General features: G+C 30.7%; 2 protein-coding genes across 2 annotated transcripts; both read left to right on the top strand.

Annotated features, from left to right (window-relative positions):
- The first annotated feature begins 4154 nt into the window (after positions 1-4154).
- On the top strand, positions 4155-6685 carry LOC133316196 (probable E3 ubiquitin-protein ligase RHY1A). The gene is given in 4 exon segments (XM_061517920.1): positions 4155-4793; positions 5014-5204; positions 6295-6502; positions 6504-6685. Coding segments are annotated over 4 exon segments (618 nt in total). The 5' UTR covers positions 4155-4619; the 3' UTR covers positions 6549-6685.
- Positions 6686-13796: 7111 nt separating this feature from the next.
- LOC133316165 (probable protein phosphatase 2C 63) lies at positions 13797-16656 on the top strand. The gene is made up of 4 exons (XM_061517887.1): positions 13797-14307; positions 14790-15163; positions 15598-15834; positions 15923-16656. Exons 1-4 carry the CDS (start codon positions 14046-14048, stop codon positions 16190-16192), a joined length of 1143 nt encoding a protein of 380 aa, XP_061373871.1. The 5' UTR covers positions 13797-14045; the 3' UTR covers positions 16193-16656.
- Positions 16657-17342: the final 686 nt, after the last annotated feature.

Below are 17342 nucleotides of genomic sequence, written 5' to 3'. Positions count from 1 at the left end.
ACCCAGAATAAAAATATATTTACATTTAAATTGATTACTTAAATAATTTTTAATTTTATTTATTAAATTTAAGATATTAATATATTTATCAAATTCAAATCAAATCAGTTTTATTAAAGATATATAAATTTGTAAAAAGAAGAGTAATAATTCTATGTTAAGTGTTTATTCTTACTAACAATGTTGTGAATATTATCTTATTCGAAGATCGAAATTAGTTGCTAAATTACAGTTTTCATTATAATTTTTCTCTCAACATCAGTAGGATAAAAAGCTTTTTGACATTTTGGTATAAATTTTAGAAAACAATTAAAGTTGGATAAAAAAAAATAACATTACAATATAAAATTCTTATCTCCATGATGATTCATTTTACAAGGCTAAAATGGACAGCCGTCTAATTTAATTTTAAATAAAATTAAAAGGTGGATTGGATGAAAAAAATCATAGGAAAATTAATGATAAAAATAATAACCATAGAGTAGTAAGTAATTCTAAAGAAAATCAAATAGTATTTTCAAAAAAATTCCTATTTAAATTTAGGGTCCCTTTTTTCTCATGTACTAGAAGAATTCTTTCTCATACTATAAACATAAGATATAGTAGACCCTACCATCTATTAAAAATAAAAAATAAAAAAATTTATCATACACAATTTGATTTCTCGTTAGTAATAAAAAGAATTCTCCTGAAAAGTTCAATCATAGAAAAAACACATTTGATAAAATCTTTGACCTTCACCCCTCGCCTCCAAATTTTGAAGGCAATAAGATAATGATTATATGTACTTTGAATCACAGCAAGTTTATTTAGCTTGCTCGGTCTCTTTATTAATTAGCTTCTCTCTGTTGCTATTGGTACGGTTGCTGAATACATTCCACAAAGTCTTAAGCATCTGAGAAAGGAGTCAATATCAATTAAGAAAGGATCGTCGCATCCAGATGAGGTTATAATTTACACCATTAAATTTTGGGTTCTATTATAAATAAGTTGGATAATATCTTTCAAGTTTTCCTTTGAAGGAATAATATGAAAGCCAGGTTAGTGGAGCAGCATTAACTTTTTTTTTTTTTTTTTAATATTCTAATTTATTCATCGTTTCGCGGCCAGTCTAATTCAGAGCGGATTAAAAATTAAAAATTTAAATCTCTTTTAAAGTTGATATTGAGAAGGATCAAATAAATATTATTATCCTTCACCTACTCTCTTCCATACATCAACTGAGCTATCACCATTTATTTGGTGCATGAACCTTTTGTTCCACCATTACATAAGGTGATTGATCGGTAATATGTCTGGCAGAAGAATTCTTTTTAATCATGAAAGCATTTATGCCAAACGCAAATGTTTATTCAAATTCCAGTGTTATTTGACAGTTGATAACAACCTGCTATCTTTATTGCACTGTGGCTTAAAAAAATGAGAGATCATTGTGAGGCCCAACTTCAGTATGAAAATAGATGATTAACTTGTTGCCCTGTCATCTTAATGGCGCATCTGTGCCCGTGTACACAATCATTTTCGTTCCAAGAATTTACGAGGTGATATAATTTGAGGTTACAATGCTCATGTAGCAGTATAATTTGGAGAAGACAATTGCTACAGCAGGAGAGAGAATTGAAGAAGAAGAGAAAAGGGAAAGAAGAAAATAGGAGAGTAGAGACAAAATAAGAAAGAAAAGAGAGTTTCACATATCCTTTTCATTAACATTTACCACTAATTCACTATATAAACTCCAAGTTGGTTGGCAGGAAATAGTCAACAAAGCACGGATTTGTTTTTTTTTTTTTTTTTTTAAAAATGTGCGTGTCGAACATCGACACGCTCCAACACGTGGTTAACATTTTGGAGCACACGGTCAATGCTTTGACATCTTTTTTCGACACGCAGTCAACGGTCCGACACACAGTCGATGTATTTTTTTTTTTACTTCTTAATTTTATTTTATTAACTAAAAATAAAAAATAATTTATAAATCAATTTTTTTTCTGTTATGAAATTTACATGAAAAATTAACAAGTTACGAAAAATTATTTTTGTTTATATTTATGTTATGAAATTTGAATATTTAATTGTTATATGACTTATTATAGGCTATTATATGTATTAAATATAAATTATATTATATATATTAAAAATATTATTTAATATCAAAATGTGTCACAACGTGTCGAAATATGACATTTTTAAAATTAACGTGTTGGCGTGTCATGTCGTGTCGTGTCCCGTGTCAGTATCGATGCATCGTAGAAAATAGTTAACCGCAATTACAAAAAGGGACCAACATTCGGAGGTAACATGTTAGGGCTTTTCTCTCTCCAAAGTTACTTTTATTAAACAAAAGCACTTATAAAAAAATTTGTTTGAATGTCTGTTTTTAAAAAAGTACAAGTCATAAAAAAAAGTTAAAACTTACTTTTTTTTTTAAGGTAAAAATTTTAACTTATAAAAAAAGAAAAAGTAAATTTTTTTTTTAAATTTAAATAAATTTATCTTTTGTAAAAAAGACTTCTAAAATAAGTAATTTTTTTAATATGTTGGGCTCAACATTTTAAGCCCGAAGAATATACTAGGCTTTTATGAATGCTAGGAGTAAATCATTTCAGATTTTATCACCCCATATCTTAATATTTTATTATCTCTCTCGTCTTTTATTATCATTTATTTGCTTATGAATAATTAAAATAATCTCACATGATATAATCATATCAAATAACACATAAAAGTGTGAGGGATAATCTTTTGACTCCGGTGTAAGATTAAAAAATCTTATTCATCATCTCAGCCTTTGATTTCGGCTCATTTGATGGTTGTAGTTTATTTGAAATTAATTAATAGATATAACTCAATAAATTATAAATGTCTAATGGATGGAAATTTGACTTGGTCTGAGATTAAGAAATCTCATTTCCAATCTCAGTTGTTGATTCTCATTCATTTGACGGTTGTAGTTTATTTGAAATTAATAATTAATTAATAGATGAGAAAGATTATACTTACTATAATTTTTCCTTACTACTTCTTACTACTAACTTTGTTATCGTTAAATCAAAATCAAATCAGTGGTTACAAAATAACATCAAGTCAGAACCGTCGATTTGATTTTGATCTAATGATAACAAAGTCGGTAATAAGAAAAAAGGAGACAGTTTTTCTACAGCGGCTGCAGAGAACTGCTATCTGCAGCTGACACAAAAAAATGGACCCCGCTGCTTTTCTTTAAAAAAAAAGAAGCTCGGATACGGCTAGATCTTATTATGATGGTTTAGAACATGTTACCAAGTTTAATAGTTACAATATAGGGAAATGTTATATTTATAAATTTTTCGTTTATAAACTCTTACAAATTACATCATATTTATAAAACTCTTGGATAATTTGCAACAATTTGTAAACAAAAAATTTATAAATATAATCCTTTATTAGAATATATTTACATTCACATATCAATTTAATAAGTTGAGCGTCAATGTATATATGGTGATGTTTTTATTGTTAGTTAGTAACTTATGTTTAGATATTTATACGTATGTTAATTGAATAAAAAAATTAATATATAGATTTGAATAATTGAATTTTGTGTCTTTTTGTTTTTTTGAAAAATGAATGTATTTTTAAAAAATTATTAATTAAAAAAATCTCTAAGAATATTGACAATTGTTTTTGTTTCACTATTGATTTCAGATAATAGATTATCTCATCTGAGAAAAAAAAAACATAATAGGGTCACAATCATACAAGGATGAAGCAACAATTATAATTTTATAATTATATATTTTAATATTTTTTCTTTTTTTATTATTATTGATCTATTTTATATAATTATAATTTTTTACACAATCATCTCTTTTATTTTATTTTATTTTTTCACACGAAAGTATCCATTTGCTTAATTTCAAGATAAAGACACTAAACACTAGCATATTTTATAGTAAAAAATCTGTTTATAAATTTTTTTATAAATTTTTATAAATTATACTATATATTTCTAGAAATACATAGCTTAACCTAATATATTTCTAAGAGTACAAAATATAATTTATAAGAATTTATAAAAAAAAATATTTGTAAATATAATCCTCTTAATTTCATATACATTAAAAATGCCTTACTTTGTTTCAAAGGCCACTTATATGATCACGATCATAATTAATTAACTTCCCGAGATGAATGGCTCCGATCGCTGGTATTGTCAATCGGGAACCTCAACCTCACCCTTTCATTTCGATTTTCGCGATCGCACCAAACCATTAGCAATATTTGACGGTTCAGCTTCCGAATTTGTTCATATGAGTAAATGCCCCTTACCGAATCCAATGGCCACCAAACTTCCATAAACCTAATGTATTATTTTTATTATTATTATTTTCCTGATTTTAATCGATAATTTTATATTATATAGTTTTCTCATTTTCTGTACTCTTCTAACTTCCTCGCAAAGGGAAGGGAAGGTATTGGATTGGGGAAGAATCGCAGTTACTGTCTGGTTTCTTCATCGAACTTGCTGTTGACTTATTTTGCTTTTCCGTTCTATTTCGAATCTCAATTCAAACTCTTCATCTTTCATTACATCATTCGTTTAAGCGCTGAAAGGAACAGCGAATCGTGTTTGGCGGTGTATGACGAGCGCTTCGGAGCTATTCCACATCAGGAGGCATCGATTGGGACGAAATGCTCTCGATCTAGGGTTCGACTCATCTTCCGCTTCAGATCTCCACCATCATCGCCTCCACGACCTCGACGCCGGTGATTCTCTCCGCCGCTACTACCATCTGCGCCGCCTCCGTCACCCGGTACTATTCCTATTTTCCGAACATCTTTCTTTCTGCGATCCGATTTGCCTTTAAGTATATTTCTTTTTTTGTAGCGATGAAATGTTGTAATTGAAACCCTTAAATTTTCTGAATATTTGTATTCATGATATTTATAAGTTATTACAAACTAATTATTGATATTATTGTGTTGAGGTTCTCATTATTATTTTTATGATCATTTAAATTTTGTGTTTGATAGGAGCGTGCATCAGATAGAATTGATGGGAGACATCGCCGGTCACTCTTGAATGATAGTGTTGATTCTGCAGAGAACGTAAGAGGCATAAGGGGTTTTAGAGCGAGTGCCAGTGATAGACTACCCGTAGGTGTGGTACTTGCACGGGCAAGACTCTTTCAGAGGTTGAGAGGGGACCCTGTCTCTAGAAACAGGTTTCCTTTCAACTCAATATTCAAGTTTTTCCATTTGCTTAACAATGCATGAGATATTCAGGGACATTTAATTGACTTTTGTGTTGATTTATAATATTGCTATATTTATAAAACCGATAGTCTGCTACTACTAGATTAAATATTATCGTGGGTATTTTAGGTGAGTTTCAGCTGGAAATGACATCATAGTATTTTGTGTCCTTTGTTCTTAATCATGATCTTACCTGTATAACTTGTCCTAAGTTAATTGAATTCTTTTATCATTGTGTTACTAAGATCATAGTAAATTCTATGCTGAAATGCCCATTTCTGTGAAATACATAATCTGATTATCTAATATTGATTGGTGACTTTTTTAAATCCTTTATAAGGAGATTATTAATTATCCAAACTTTTGATAAGCATGGCTATGCTATGAATATGATAATTCTTTCATGATCTCGTGTGTTAGTCCAATGTACTATAGACGACCACTTAAACATAGATTAATATATTTCCTTGCACTTGGATATTTGGGCTTTTTGTCTTTGTTTCACTTCACTATGTGTATATGTCTTCTTACAAATATCTTTATCTCATTTGCTATAATATTTAGAACATATCGAGACTACTTTTTTGGGTCAATGTATTGATTGATGACTATCTGTGCATACTTTCTTGATTCAAATTTCTCTGAAGTGACTTAATTTATGGTATGTTTTCCCATTCATATGATATATATATATATATATATATATATATATATATATAACATGCTATTAGTTGTCTTTTCTAATATTTGGTGTTTTCTGTACTTATTTTGTTGAGTTTCGCATAGCTAATACTTGTTTTATATAGAACTTGTCTTCTCCTCAAGGCGATGCTGCTCTGGCTTCTAATAATCAGATTTTGATCTTCTTTAATGGTTTGGTGTATTGTAATACTTGCACAAATTGATGGTCGTAGTCTAAGTTGTTTCTGCATCCTTTATTATCGTTGAAAATAATTCCACTTAGAATCTGAGATTGAATTTTCCTCTGAATTATTTTATGATCATTAACTCCATTGCCCTTTGATTTAATTTGGAGTTTTTTATTATTTTTTTCCTCAGGCAATATGGTAGAGGTTCAATGGGTGAGGATCCGGAAAGTGAATTTCCAACTCGGGGCTCTCTAGTTACTGACTTGACTTCTCAAATGGGAAGGTCCCAGCTTTTGCAAGAACTAAAGCCACCTGGACTCACTCAGGAGGCCCTAAACTGTTTACATCTGGAAGTTTTCAGCAGCAGGGAGACAGAATTGGAGTCCAGGGTACTTCAGGATTGTGGGATATGCTTGGAATCTTTCACGGATGGAGATGAGCTGATACGTTTGCCATGTGGACATAAATTTCACTCTGCTTGTTTGGATCCTTGGATTCGCTGTTGTGGAGACTGTCCATATTGTCGAAGATGTATAGTTGTAAATAGTCACTTACCACAAAATGAGGCCGAGTAGTTTCTAGATTGATTTTCTTTTATTCTGTGGTTGTATGATAGGATCATGAGAATGCTGTGATGGAGTTGGCTTTTTGTAGAATTGTTTAATTATAAAATAAAATCATGCTTAGTAATAGTAATAATAATATCTCCGTTTCAAATAATAATAGAATCATAATATATAATATTAATTTATCTAATCATACTTAGGACAACGAATTAAACGTGTCCTAAAATGTGGATCAGCTGATAAGGAATTGTTGAATGCAGTTGTGTCAAAAATTTAATATGGAGAGTTTTGCCATTTATATGATTATATTGAATTGTTTAATTATAAAATAAAATCATGCTTAGTAATAGTAATAATAATATCTCCGTTTCAAATAATAATAGAATCATAATATATAATATTAATTTATCTAATTATACTTAGTACAATGAATTAAACGTGTCCTAAAATGTGGATAAGTTGATAAGGAATTGTTTAATGCAATTGTGTTAAAATTTAATAGGAAGAGTTTTGTCGTTTATATGATTCTATTCGGCTCGAATTGGACTTAAAATAATCGATAAGAAAGTCTATAACACTTAAATTTTAGTGGAAAAAGAAGGTGGCGTGGTGGTTAGGAAAGCCTTCTCTTGGATAATTCTCGGCAAGTGTAGCTTTCTTTATTTTCTCCTTATTTTCGGGAAGTAGTGACATCAGCTGATAAATGCCATCAACACTATATTAATAATTTGTATATATTGATGTACATAACAATTATTTAAAAATAATTAATGATGTTTAGGTTTTATTAATTTTGTGTGTATATGCTTTGTATATACTATATGCAACACAGGAAGGCTTTCCATTGTGCTGTAAATGCAACGGAAAGCGTCACTCGGACTTTAAAAAGAGATTACTGTTGCGTTCCGGGGATATTGAAGGGCAGGACAAATCGAATAGGAAAGCCCAAGTAATTGTGTCACACGATAATTTTAATAAAATAGGACAGCCTGAGTCTTTCAAAAATAAAAAATAAAATAGGACAGCCTGAGTAGTTGACTCACATGATAATTGTGTTGTTAGCTACTCGATGATGATTATTGCAATGAATTATAAAACTTGTGATATTAATCGACAGAATAAAGGAAAATTTATTCTAATATTTTTGTGTTTGATGTTGTTTAACGAGCAATAAAATTAAGATAATTAAGAGCCAATGTTATTGGTCTTTTTCTCTATTACGGATAATATTTTATAACTTGATTTAGTGAATAAAAAGATTATTCTAAATTATTATCTTGTCAAGTACTGTCCTAATTTGACCAATCAAATAAAAAAAATATGTTTTGCCTCTTATTTTATAGCAAATTGAAAGGATCCTACGGATGGATAAATTTTTAGCATTCTTGTAATACTAAGCATTCGGTGTAGAATGTATATCGGTTGTCATCAATTGAATTTATTATCTCTTACTATCTCTTTTAAAATTGTCAGACAAAATCAAATCAACAATTATCATTTGATACAAATTTATTTTCTCTCTTGGAGCACTTCCTCCACTTCTTTCATCTTCCTCTTTCCATCATATTCTTTGCCACATTCTAACAGTTACAAAAATAATAATATGAGGTGATAAATATAATCATCCACGTATACTAAAACTAAGAAGTATGACTCACTTAAGTACATCTATTCACAACTTGTTCATTATTTTGGTAAATACAACATGTTTATTTTTTTTTATTTTTCTGGGTAAACTACAACTTGTTTATTTTAATATCACGTAAACCCACATATATTTAATTTTAATAAGGGAATAAAAAAATTAATATCACGTATCACAGATATTAAAAGTTCACTCTTATGATGCAGTTGATATCCAATACACGTATTCTTTTACAACATATATCTTTTTTATTATTTCATGTAATATTTTTATTTTTTTGTAAGGATGAAGGCTCTCTGCATTTGATTTTAAACGCTAGAGAACTAGGACTCAAATGAAATTACAATACGCGGAAGAGACTCATCATGCCGTGCTGAGTGCGCAAACATTTGCAAAAACAACTACTTGTCCCACCGGGGGACTATTGCCCGTGTTCAAAGCCACTTGGCATCAACTACTTATAACAATTAACCATTTTTGCTACTTTATAGAGTAATTTAAAAAACTAACGAACACATTTAATTGATACTAACATTAAACGTCAACTAATATTAATAATAATATTAGTTTTGTGTGTGTTTATTTCAAATGAAGTCCCGAAATTTTGAATAAAAAGGGAAAAGAGATCGGAGAATAATATATATGTATATATAGAGCAGTGTTATATTTACAATCTTTTTGTTTACAAATTCTTACAAACTACATTATGTTTTCCCAAAAGAACACTATGTTCGGGAGTGCATAGTGTAATTTATAAAAATTTATAAAAAAAATTTGTAAACGGATCATTCCCTATATATATATATATATATATATATATATATATATATATATGAGGTAGGATCCTTTGACACCTTATCTGAGAGTCATTAGATAAAAAAAAATCAATGGTGTCAAATGTTTATAAATCAGAGTCGTTGATCTTTTCTGATCTAATGGCTCTAAGATGAAATTTGACACTGGTGTCAAATGATCCTGCCTATATATATATATATATAATTTTAATTTTTTATAATCTACTGAATTTTTTAAAAAAAACATGTCAATATAAATAGACGAAACATGTAATTATAAGAATCTTTTATTTATAATACATAAATCATATTTTATTTATCATAAATACATTTATACCTCGCAAAGTTATTAATTTAATTATTTAAAAAGAGAGTGAATTCTAAATATAAATCACCAGGGATCATGGAATGGGATTATAGAATTTAGACATTTTATTCAACGCGGGGTTGTTTTGTATGTTTTGCATCATTTCGAGCTTAGTAAGATTTTTCTTAAACATATTAATAATAAATAGAAGAAATGTGCAATATTATATCATTTTAAAAAAATATATAATTTAGCTTACCAAAAAAATATATATATATAATTTATTATGTAATAATTATAATTTATGTGATTCCATTCAGCACAATGTATTAATGTTATAATTCTAAAAGAGAGTGAATTCTAAACATAACCGCCAGGAGTCATGGATTAGAGAATTCAGGTGTTTTATTCAACGCGGCGTTGCATTTCTAAGTTTCCACTACACACGCAAGTTTTGATTCCGCGTGAAGGACAAAAGATAACAAATTGAAGAAAATCCACGAGTCAACCGTGTTGTGTCCATTAAATAATTAATGGCGGCAAACGCCAACATTCTAATGGGTTATACTAATTACACAAACACAGACACAGCATCCGAACCAATTTTTTCAAATGCTCAATTATTGCAAATTTTTTCTTTAACTTTAAGAGCATGTATCATAATATTTTCAGATTTATTTTTTTAATTTGGGAAAAAATAGTTAGAAATAACATTTGATAAAATTATTTTATTTTTATGTTTCTAAAAATGAATGGTAGCCTGTAACACAAATTGCCAGAAATGAGCGGCAATTTATTATACATTATTTATCAAATGAAATTCATACTATATGTTAAAAATATTATTTATTAAATACAGACTCACTCTTTTAGTATAAAAATAAATTGTGTTTTCAAATATATTTTTTTACACAAATTTTCAAAATATTACCAAAAAACAGAATTATTATCATGCAAACACTAAAATTAATAATAGTTGCATTAAAAAAAAATTAGCACCCTGTCTAATATTTATTTTTTCTTCTTTTTTCTTCCAACACAATAGCAAGAATGTAAAAAGTGAAAACACGAGGGTAGGTTAAAATGTAAATAAAATAAAAGAATTATAAATCAATTAACACCGCACCTACACTCGGTGAATTTTGTAACAAAATAAGAAACAATTTGTTTCTGTGTCCAACTTGGCGACGGAATAAATCTACTTTCTAATCAGTAATGCAACCCACGGGAAAGTATTGGCAAATTGAATAAAGTGGTCAAATACTGAAAAATATATGTGGTTTAGTGACGTGGAAAACTTATCATTCACTATCTTAATAATTAAAGGTAATTAAAATGAGAATCATATAATTAAGATGAGAGAAAATGTAAGCATTTTGAGAAAATCATTATAGGAAAAGTAATTAAAAGCAACAACTACAATAATAAGCAACCATTTTAAACTCTCTAAATCTATATCCTATATATGTCAATTTATGATCCCATTCAACTAAAATAAATGTTATTTTTTTCCTCAAAATTCACCAATTGACCTCTTCAATTCCCCCTCTCCATTTTCTTTTCTACTTTGCATGCTTTTTTAACATTTTGGTAATTATTTATCTAAAAAGACATCAATCTCTATTCTCTAGTGAATTAAAACCACTGTTGTAAAACCCGGTCTGACCCGATCGGGTCGACCTATAATTCGGTAAATCAGTCATCAGACCAGTTTGGGACAAGCATTGGACCAGTCATGCATCGACCCGGTCAAAATTCGGACAAAACCGGCCAAACCGGTGACCCTGGCGACCCAGTGACCCGGTTGGGCATGCATTTAAAAAAAAAGACCAAAATTGTTTCATCTTATAAAAAGAATGTAAAACTCATTTTAAAATTTTTTTGTAATTTTATTTGCTAGTATACTCTTCTACAATGATCTCTTAGTTTTCAATACTAAAGCAATTTTTGGAATAACGAATTAGAGAATGTGACCTATGTCATTTTAAATTTTTAATGTAGTTGAATTTGAAAAATATGAGTTCAATGTCATTGAGAGATATGTTTATGGGGATTCTGAGTTGCAATTTAAATTGACATAGTAATAGCATGTACTTTTATTTATGAGTAAACACCCTTTTTAGTCTCTGTCAATATCTACGAAGTCCTTTTTAGTCCCTGACAATAAAAAAGGACCAAATTGGTTCCTGAAATTACAAAAAAAGGGCCATGTTAGTCCTTATGTCAACTCCCAAATATGTAGAGTGAGCCTTTTCTTGTACTTTCAGTGACCAATTTGGTCCTTTTTTATTGCGAGGGACTGAAAAAGACTTCGTAGATATTGCCAGGGACTAAAAAGGGTGTTTACTCTTTATTTATTTATGCTTCATGTTTTTGAGCTTATTTAGTAAATCTTGTTTAATTTATTTTAGATATGAAAAATATAATTGAATTTATATGTTCATATTTATATATGTTTTTATATATCAATATATATCCAGGTCAACCGATCCGACTAGTGACTCACCAGTTCGACTAGTGATCCAACGATCCAGTAGCCTGACCGGGTCGATGTGCAAGTCAAATTTAACAACACTGATTAAAACTATGTAGTTCCGAATTTGTGTGTAAGACTTGTTTTGCGGGCTAAATAATAGAAAGCTTGCATTTATAAATATTAAATAGCATTCAATACATATAGTATTTTCAAAATGCACTTTCCATCTTTCTTCATTTTAATTAAAATGTTCAACAGAGGAAATATATTGTCTTCTTCGTTTCACCAGACACCTGGTAGTCGTAAAGTTGAATTAACTTGATTATGTAAATAAACAAATTATTTATGAAAAATATCATTTTCTTTAAAACAAAAAGTTAAAATGAAATGTAGCACCATCCCACCGCTTTTGATAATTAATTTATAATTAAATATAATTAAAATGGGGAAATAAAAAAGTGCACTAGTTTCTTATCATTTAGCCTCACAAGTTTGAATGCATTGGAGTATTGACACATGTTAGCAACGTTTATTTCCAACGAGGCATGAGGGCATAAATTGACGGGCATAGATAGAGAGGGAAAGAGACGAGAAATCCGCGTTTAGATGATTGAAATTAGGTTGTTATCAACGCGGTTACTTTTGATTTTAATTATCATAATAGTTTTTCCAAAATACACCTTTTATATCTTTTTATTTTAGGGTTTATTTTTTCTGTAGTAAATATAAATAAATCATTTTTATTGAACCCAAAATGAGGAGAAAATCTATAATATTACCGTGTAGAGCCAATGGAAAGACGCCATCTTGATCGCTTTTTGTATTAGAACGAGAAAAAAAGTACTTTTTGTAATTTCTATTATATATTCCCGAGAATACAGGTGTAAATTACAAAAAAAATACCCAGTTTAGTACCACTGAGGTTCTGAAAATGCGCTCCAAAATGAAATCGTTTTGAATGAAAATTAAGATATTTTTTAAGAGATAAGATATTGTTACTACTAATTAGTGTTATTACCAATTTGTTTCACCATTAGATCAACTATGTTGATCCAACGATTATACTTATTTTCACCTTTGTATGATTAAAGTATTAAATATGAAAAATCATAACCATACAAAGGTTGACATAAATACAAAATATTAAATATAGGAAAAGAAAGAAAGGTTTTTAGAAAGTTAAATCAGAACCGTTGGATCAACATAATCGATCTAACTTTGAAATAAACTGGTAGTGACATTAATAGTAACACTAATTAATAGTAATAATATCTTATCTCTTTTTATAATTATAATTTATTCAAAAGTTATAATAATTTTCTTTGGGTAAAAATTATAATTTTTTAATTCAAAACAATGATATTTTGGAAGTGAATATAAATAATTTAACTGTATTCAATTCATTATAGAAATATTAAAACCTTTATTTTAATCATATTTCTCTCATTTTGATTACATTTAATTACGTGACAAACATCCCCTAATAATTTTTTTTTTATTGCGTCAAGGAGCGTCTCAAGAAACATCCAATTTGTTTAATAGGAGTGTTTCTTTCTATAAAATCATTTTTTATGTACACATAAAATTAGATAGGATTCATATCTTTTTTTTTTCATTCTCTTTATATGACCCATCATGAGCCTATACTTTTTACGCGTGTGTAAAAAGTAATTTTATAATAAAAAATATCAAACCCATAAATATGAGGATAGACATGAATTGTTGGATTTGGGTGTGAGGAAGAACAAAAACAAAATAAAAGAGAAAAAAAGAATTGTAATCGTCTCTCTAACTTTCACCCACACACACACAAGTAATATAGTGCGGGAAGTACAAGGAAGGTAAAAAGGCTCACAGCACAGCAGAGATTAGTATTGTATTATAGTAGTATAATAACTATACTCTATACTAATACGCGTCAACCAAAAAAGAAGCAGCAAAACTTTGATTCAAGCTTCTTCTTCTTCACCTAAACGCCCCATCCCATCCACCACTCACGCTTTTTCATTTCTCTCTCTCTCTCTCTCTCTCTCGATGTGATTCTGCAGATAGATAGATACCTAACCTAATCAACAAACCAAACCAAACCAAACCAAACCAAACCAAACACCGCACACACAAATATATAATATAAAGTTTTCTTCAGATAGATCATGCTGCGTTTGTGCTACCGTCCTCTCGATTGTTGCTTTCGACGCCGTGGTGCCGGTGCTGACGGTCTTCTCTGGCACGCTGATTTGAAGCCTCACGCCTCCGGCGACTTCTCCATCGCCGTCGCTCAAGCCAATTACAGTCTCGAAGATCAGAGCCAAGTCTTCACCTCCCCCTCCGCCACTTACATCGGTGTCTACGACGGCCACGGCGGACCCGAAGCTTCTAGATTCGTCAACAAGCATCTCTTCCCTTATTTGCACAGTAACCCTCTTTCAATTTGGTTTGGTTGCGTTCTGATTCGTAGTTGATTATGACATGATGATAAAACTGTTTAGCTTGGTCCTGATTTCTTTGTTCTGTTGCGGTATTAGAACTAATGGATGAATATTGTCCAAACACCGGTTTGAGGATTCAATCTTTATTCATTTGGGTCCATTTCAATGATTATTATTAAATAAAAAATATTCCATGCCTTTACCTTTAGTGTTTTCAAAATGAGAATATATTTTTTATTTAATGTTTTCTTTATTAAGTATTAGGAGGTTTATCGGTCGGATGTTTCAGGAAGATATAACATCGATATTTTGTATTTGGTTGATTGGTTTTTCTGTGTTTATGATACATAAAAAGTTACAAACTGTTTTTGTCTTGTCAATTTTACTTCCTCAATAGAAACACGTGGTTTTGCTCCTGTTTTTTTTTTTGTGTGCAGCTGCTGACTTATTTGTTATTTTGATTTGTAGAATTTGCCACTGAGCAAGGGGGGTTGTCGGTGGATGTGATAAAGAAGGCGTTTAGTGCCACGGAGGAGGAATTCTTGCACTTGGTGAAGCTATCGTTGCCCATTAGTCCCCAGATTGCTTCCGTAGGATCTTGTTGTCTTCTTGGTGCAATTTCTAATAATGTGTTGTATGTTGCCAACCTCGGAGACTCTAGAGTTGTTCTTGGCAGGAGGGATACGGAGAGCAAAAATTCTTCCGTGGTGGCAGAGCGCTTGTCAACGGATCATAATGTAGCTGATGAGGAGGTGAGAAGAGAAGTTGAAGCTCTTCATCCTGATGACTCACACGTTGTGGTCTATAGCCGGGGAGTTTGGAGGATTAAGGGCATTATACAGGTATAATACACTGATATTTTGTACCTTTGATACCTTCCTCATTTTAATTTTGAACTTTATGTTGCATATTGCTAAATGTGTCTGATTGTAGCGTAATTTCTTCAGGTGTTGATGCTTTTATTTACAATTACAAGTAAAACCATGTTCATCTATTTTATGTGTTTCTTATTTCAACCTTTCTTTACCTGCTTTGCACGGTTATTATGAACTTGATGTATTTCCAGCATTCTACACAAATGTGAAATAGAACTTGAGGCATCCTGTAATTGGTTAATAGTGAGGACTTGGATGCTCTATTCTTTGATCCCCTGCTGTGCCTTCCATATTTTCCTGCCTCTCTTGTATGAACAAGGTGCAGGGAGGTTACTCCTGGTTTATCTTCCTGCAGATAAATGGGTTTAGGGTGTCTGATCCTATCAGTTTTGGTGTTGCAGGTGTCAAGATCTATTGGTGATGTGTATTTGAAGAGACCTGATTTCTATAGAGACCCAGTTTTTCAGCAATTTGGAAATCCCATTCCTTTGAAGCGTCCTGTAATGACCGCTGAACCATCAGTCATTATTAGGGAGCTTGAATCAGGAGATTTATTCTTGATATTTGCATCAGATGGCCTTTGGGAACAATTAAGTGATGAAGCAGCAGTTGAGATTGTTTTCAAATATCCAAGAGCTGTAAGTGTCCTCTGTTCCAGTTGCGTATTATGATGAACTTTGTAGATTCTTAAATGGATTTTGATTTTTTTTTTTCTGGCACTTGCAGGGAATTGCCAAGAGACTAGTGAGAGCTGCTCTTCAGGAAGCTGCAAAGAAGAGAGAGATGAGATACGATGACATAAAGAAAATTGACAAAGGAATAAGACGACACTTCCATGATGATATCACTGTTATTGTAATCTATCTTGATCACCATGCGGGCTCCTCTAGTGGTAGATTTAAGCAAACTGCTGTTGGCTATACAACGGCCCCTGTTGATATCTTTTCCCTCAATGCGGATGAGGCAGAACAGAGTATGCTTGGTACAGTTGCCTAAAGATTGAAATTGCTTCAAAGGATCATAACTGACCTTATTTGGGATGAAAATTTATTTATAGGAGAAGTTGAATATTGTTAGTACATGAAGGGGATTCTTGAGATAAGATGCAAATTACTGCATAGATAGTAACTGGAGGTTGCTGACAGATTCTTGCTTGTGCAGATAAGCATATGTATAGTTGTGAAGTCTTTTTTTTTTGGGTTTGATGATATCAATTTTGTTTTTCTTTGGAAAGAAAGAAAATAATATTTGTATTGATTGGTTAGTCATGATATTGATATCCCAGTGATGTTCGTCATGAATTACGAGTACGAGGAAAGCGTTGTTGACGTTTCACCAACCAGGCAACCAGCTAGAACTGCTGGATGGGCAAGTGGATATTTTTCATAAGCGCGTTGGTGTTGCCCATGATAAATGCATGCAAAACCTTGATTGTGTCATTTCCACAGTAGGGCAGAAAATTTGTGATAAGTCGTTGGAGCAGTCTGCTTAATTTTTTATTTTGGTAGTCACATGCATTGATTTTAAGGATAATGAAGACTTTCCATTATTATATGATAATAATATTATATGAGGTGAATAGTAATAATTTAGTTTTGAAATGAATGGTCAAACTTTAAATAAAAAACCAACCGCTAACACGTTTTTATGCAAAACCCTTTGTGATAATGGTCAAATTTGTTGTTTGTGGAAAGTTGAATTGGCATATTTGTCAGCCTTATCTAATCAATGAATTGTTAGAATTCGTATCTAGGAAGAGAAAAATGGAAGATGAAAGGGTGCGTGAGTAAAAGTCTCACATTGGATAAGATGTGAGAAATGGAAGGGTTTATAAGTATTTATTTCACCTCTTTTTTTTTTTTGAAAATCTTTATTTCACCTCTCTAGATTGTCTTTTGGGTGAAGTAGATGGGTCTTGGTTCATCACGAATAAATCTTTGGTACTACTGTTGTACTAAAGATTCAGTACATTTCACCAATGAAAATATTACATGTCAGCTAAAATACTTTTTTTTCTTGTCAAATTTTTTTTCTCTCCTCTGATGTGTAAAACTCTCATTTATGGGATGCACTGAATCTAGGTACAACAGTAATACCAAAGATTTATTCGTGCATCACACATGCACACCACTACCGCTTGTCGAGC

The sequence above is a fragment of the Gastrolobium bilobum genome, unplaced genomic scaffold, assembly GCF_033153095.1.
Source record: "Gastrolobium bilobum isolate Gb01-03AN ecotype WA unplaced genomic scaffold, APGP_CSIRO_Gbil_v1 utg25868, whole genome shotgun sequence".
Classification (NCBI taxonomy): Eukaryota; Viridiplantae; Streptophyta; class Magnoliopsida; order Fabales; family Fabaceae; genus Gastrolobium; species Gastrolobium bilobum.
The sequence above is the reverse complement of the archived record's forward strand: the minus strand, read 5'-3'. Positions and strand labels throughout refer to the sequence as shown.